The sequence below is a fragment of the Triticum dicoccoides genome, chromosome 2B, assembly GCF_002162155.2.
Source record: "Triticum dicoccoides isolate Atlit2015 ecotype Zavitan chromosome 2B, WEW_v2.0, whole genome shotgun sequence".
Taxonomy (NCBI): domain Eukaryota; kingdom Viridiplantae; phylum Streptophyta; class Magnoliopsida; order Poales; family Poaceae; genus Triticum; species Triticum dicoccoides.
The window spans coordinates 253190525-253195562 of NC_041383.1; the positions used below are offsets into that span (position 1 = coordinate 253190525).

At 50.3% G+C, this 5038-nt stretch overlaps 1 protein-coding gene across 1 annotated transcript in view; it reads right to left on the reverse strand.

The window, feature by feature from the left end:
• LOC119363376 (organelle RRM domain-containing protein 2, mitochondrial-like) overlaps window positions 1-4080 on the reverse strand; it is a 7629-nt gene extending 3549 nt beyond the window's left edge. Inside the window, exon 1 of the mRNA XM_037628717.1 lies at window positions 3855-4080. Within this exon, the coding sequence (XP_037484614.1) occupies window positions 3855-3990 (136 nt within the window). The 5' untranslated portion in view covers window positions 3991-4080. The remainder of the gene's footprint in view (window positions 1-3854) is intronic.
• Window positions 4081-5038: the final 958 nt, after the last annotated feature.

A 5038-nucleotide genomic window follows, 5' to 3' on the forward strand; every position in this document is an offset into this window, starting at 1 on the left:
GCGGCTGGTGCGGCGGGCGGGGGCGCGGCCGCGGCGGGGGCTTCCATCGCCGGCGGGGCGGGAAGCAGCGGGAGGCGGCGGTGGGCTGGCGAGCGGTTGGCTCCCGCGCTAGCGAGGATGACTGCGACGAGGAGGAGTGCGGGTTGGGGGGAGATTTTCCCCTCAACCCCTACTTCTACAGATTGCAAAGTCGTTTAAGGGTTGGACCTCTAAAATTTTTTACGGGTTTGAGGGTTTAGAGGTTCTAGTCTACGGAGTTTTTTCGGCGAAAACTGTAAAAAAGCGGTTATTTTTAGGGATTTGAGGGTTTGAGGGCTCTACTAGTAATGCTCTTAGTCTATGACAGTGTGGCAATGTAAGGAATGCATGCCTAAGGAATTGTGGTGTGACTCAGAAGTGCATGACTACACCTTGCTGCCAAAGCTTTGCCTGCTAAAAGCTCGCCTCCTCTCTAGCTCGAAGTGGATATCAAGAGAGCCTTCGAGGCGGTATCACAACCCTTTGTGTTCGACATGCTGCCACACCTCGATTTTGGGCCACATTGGAGGAACTGGGCGGCCATCCTTCTTGCCAGTTCAAAGCTCCTGCATCCTCCTCAATAGTCCCTGGGAATAAGATCCATGGTCGGGGTTTGCAGAAAGGGGACCCTCTGTCCCCTGTGCTCTTCATCCTGGCTATGGAAGTCCTAAGTGCCTTATTCCAGACAGCCGGAGCATCCAACATGTTCCGATCTTTGGGTCATGTGGGCATCCATCACCAGGTGTCAGCTATATGCTGGTGATGTGGTGGTCTTTTTCAGACCCATCGAGTAAGACCTTGATGCGGTGAATGCACTGCTAGAGCAAGTGCACCGTCACACCCACTAGACATTGATGCTGCTGCTCCCGGCCTCACAACTAATGTGACCAAGTGCGCCATCAAATCCATTGGGTGCTATGAGGAGAACGCCCAGCTAGCCCTACAGCCCTTCCCTTGTGCGGCAAAGCGTTTGCCTTGCACCTAGCTGGGCTGCATTTGTCAATTAAGAAGTGGCGAAAGCAGGACCTCCAGGCTCCAGCCACTCCTCAATAAAGTGCTAAGCTCCCAACCTGGAACACGAACATGCTGACGAGGGGCGGCTGGTTGGTGCTCACCAAGACAATGCTCTCCACTCTCTCAGTGTATCACATGCTGCGGTTTCCATGGACGATCTGGCAGCTTAAGGCAATTGAGAACTGCCATTGTACCCTCATCTAGAAGGGCATCAAAGAAGTGGCAGGCAGCTTTGAGTGTTGTCTGTGCACCCTATGAGTATGGAGGTCTTAACGTCTTAAACTTCTTGGTTACAAACTCCATGTTAGGTGGATGCGGCTGCACCATACCAACGCCGCATGCACCTGGGCCGATCTCACTATGCAGCACGAGGTCCAGCAGATATTCCACGCGACAGCGAACTTTGTGTTTGGGGATGACCAGGTCAACCTGTTCTGGGAGAATCAGTCAAATCCATCACCGGGCCCTCTGGTTCAAGACTGCCGAAACTCAAGAATCTAGGAAGGTCGCTCAGGCAATGGATGGGCTAGCTTGGGTCCACGACATCACTGGCGTGTTCAGAGTCACTGACCTAGCGTAGTTTAGTAACTCTCCCTGTGCCGTGGTTCTGGCACCACCCTCATCGCTGGCCAAGAGAGTGTAGTCCTTTGGTGGCAGTCGTCAGATTTGCCATACTTGGCGCAATCAGCTCATAAAGCGTTCTTCCTTGGTCACACCACCTTCCCTTACTAATCACTAAAAAGCCGTGCGCCCCTAATGTGTCGATGTTTCCTTTGGCTAGCATTGCAGGAACACCATGGCCTCCCTAGCCACGACACTGCAGCCTGTAGCAGAGCATCTCTTCATCTCCTGCCCGTGGTCGAGGCAGCAGCTACTGGGTCCTATCCTCCAACGTGCAGGCCATGGCACCGATGCAATCCCCTTGGCAGCTAACTCTTGAGGGTTGTGGCTGTCTATGCATAGAAGTACTCTGAAGCACAAGATGAACCTTCTGGCTGTGGTGTACAACATCAAGGCGGAAATGGAGCTGTGGCAACGGGCTTTCAACTTTCGTTTGGGTGAACCAACATGAGTAACTAGTGTGTGCATATTGCCTTTCTGTGTTGTAAAAGTTGCCTCTTCTGCAGTCTAGTATTGACCTTGATCTTTAGCACTATCTCCCAAACTCTTGTACTTATCATACTTTACTTCTTAATGCAAACATATGCAAGCACATGTTTGCACAATATATAAAACCATACTTTCATGGGCTAATTGTCTGTTTTGACTTGTAAGAATTAACCAAAAACAATTTTTGAAATTTTATTCCAGACAGCACATTACATGAACAGGAACACAAAAACATGCAATCCAACAGTAAATCAACAAATGCATGGGTAACATCCAATATATCTTGAAATTCAACCGCCAATGGAAGTGAAAGTTACAGCTTCAAGCTTGAATATTTGTAGTGCTGAAGAACAATGAATGTGCAGTTTCACAAAACAAGCCAACGACCTAACTGTGAAAGGGTGTCTTACATGTGCCCTCAGAGCTATGCCACAACAATAACAGTCTACAGCACACATAAACGAGAAATTGATTTTCATGGGGAGTTTGGTGGTGTTTTGCTGAAATATGAGCAGTAAGCTATTGCGCCACTGGTGCAACACCGCCATTTCCAGGGACTGAGAGTGCAGCTCCAGGAGAGCAGGAGGGTTCGTGGCCATTGGAGTGGTGGAGAGAGTCAATGTGTCACTCATGCTGGCTGGGGTTTTACGATAGGGCTAAGGAAGGAGAATATGTGTTTCCTCTTATACCAAAATAGACTATGTAACTCTGATAATGTATATTAATTCATGTATACGAGTATTTATACAAGATAACATGAGATGCTGAGAGGAATAAGAGAGCAAATGCCGCTAGCCATGCACCAAACTCGGCAATCTGATAAAACAGTGATCCAACCAACGTGCCATGATCATGTAAAAGTGTAAAAGCTACTCGTATACTGGTAGTTGAGGTGCAAGCCATTATCCCTTAGTTGTCCAACAAAATCTATCTAGTAGTGCCTTACACATCAACTAGTTCAGAAATAGCACATGATTAAAAAAATTGTGAATTAAACAATTTTCTAATCAATGGCTCACCAGTTTTGGTTTGCTGTAATAAGAAATTAAGAGGATCATCAGTATTCTCGTAGTTGGAAATATGCACCAGAGTGCACTTGCATCATTTATCGTTGTGTAAGACAATCCGTATACTAGTTCTGGAGATAACATAATTAATTTTAACAGCATCCCTTTGTTTACCCTAATCCTATCTTTTCAGTTTAAAAGCCGCTCCTGTTGACTAATGTGTCAAACTGTCAATGTCCTTGATGCTTAACCTTGTGGTGTGTTATCTGTCTGATATATCCTTCATGCCTGTTGTGCGCTGATGTTTCCATGACGCATTTTATCTCGTAGTAAAACATAAGATGGAATTTCCTGCAATATAATTTAGTTTACCCGAAGTCTCTTTTTTTTCTTTGAGCAAAAGAGAGGTTTTCCCTCTCCGATTTCATATAAAGAGACCAAGTTTTAGTAGTATCAATCTCAGCTACCCGAAGTCTCTACACGGTAGCAAAAGCGAAAGTTGTGGTTGCATCGACACGGTAGCAAAAATACAGTGACAATCGGCTCTTAACCCAGCAGGTAATAATAGCTTCCCACGCATCGTACCACAGGTAGCTAACTTTGGCACGAGCCTCGAATCCAGGACACAGATGAAGAAACAATACAGTGGATTTTACAGCAGAAAAATATAGGGGGGGAGTGAAGAGGCGCGGGAAGAGGAGTTGCCTGAGACGAAGAGGTTGTTGCAGGGCTCCGCCGCGGGGCGAGCGGTGGGGGGAGGCGGGGGAGCGAAGGCGGAGACGGAGAACATCCGCCGGAACCCGACCCGTGCTGCACCGGCGCGAGCTGCGACCGCCGCCATGTATGATGTCTCGATGAGTCGGTGGCGAAAGCGGCGCTGCGAAGGGGGCGAAGGCGAATGGAGGCTTCGCGTGCTTGCGGCGGAAGGGTTTACGCTTGTGCCGGATTGCCGAAGAGTGTAGGCCTTTCTGGGTGGACCGAATTGGGCGGAATCCTGGCCCGGCAAAGCCATTTTCTTCGCTGACTGCTGCCCCTGGGCCGTTCCAGCGCGGGGCGGCCCAAATAACATTAAATCTTTTCTCAAAACAATTTGTTACAAAACATGAGGGGTTGTCCTAAAAAAAATGAGGGGTTTAACCAAGCTTTATTACTCAAATTCCACAGCTTGTGGGATACAAAACAGATCATGGGGAACTGACATCCAAACATGCCTCCCCATGTCCAGGGAATGTGAAAACTTGCATGGATCTCTTCGTCGTCGGGGACAGTGGACATCGGAGCGGCGGCTCCGGGTGGTTTCTGATTGTGCGCCGAGATGGCGATCTCGGGAACAATGTGAGTGGCAGCTCTATGTGGCGGGGCTCTATCTCGGCATTGGTTGGGTGGCATCCTTGTCCCGCTTGGACGGTAGGGGTGTCGGCTCGGTCGATGCGCTCCAGAGGGGGCGATCTGACTTTACGTCGGGGCGGCGACCCCGGAATATGGTGCGACGTTCGTGGTCTGCGAGCGGTTGCCCTGAGCAGCGTGGGCTGCGGGCAGCTGGGTTGTGCGGCGTTGCTGCTCTGGGAGAGCGGTGGTATGTCGGGGCGGCGGCCCCGGAAGGCGGTGCCGGTTGATTGCGTTGGGCGCGACGGAGCGGTGGATGTCGGGGCGGCGGCCCCGAGAGAATCACTGTGGCGACCAAACTTCTGTGGCAACGATGATGGTGGGAGCGATGTCGACAACGCGGCAATGGTTGCGGTAGTCGGCTCTTCTTCGGCGTGTTCACGGTATTGCCTCGGTTCGTTTGTTGCTGTGGAGTCGAAGCTGCGGTGGCAGGGCCCTGTGGTGTACGATGATTGGCTGCAGGTGGTCCGTTCGGTGATCTTCCATGGCGCCAGCCGTGCCTG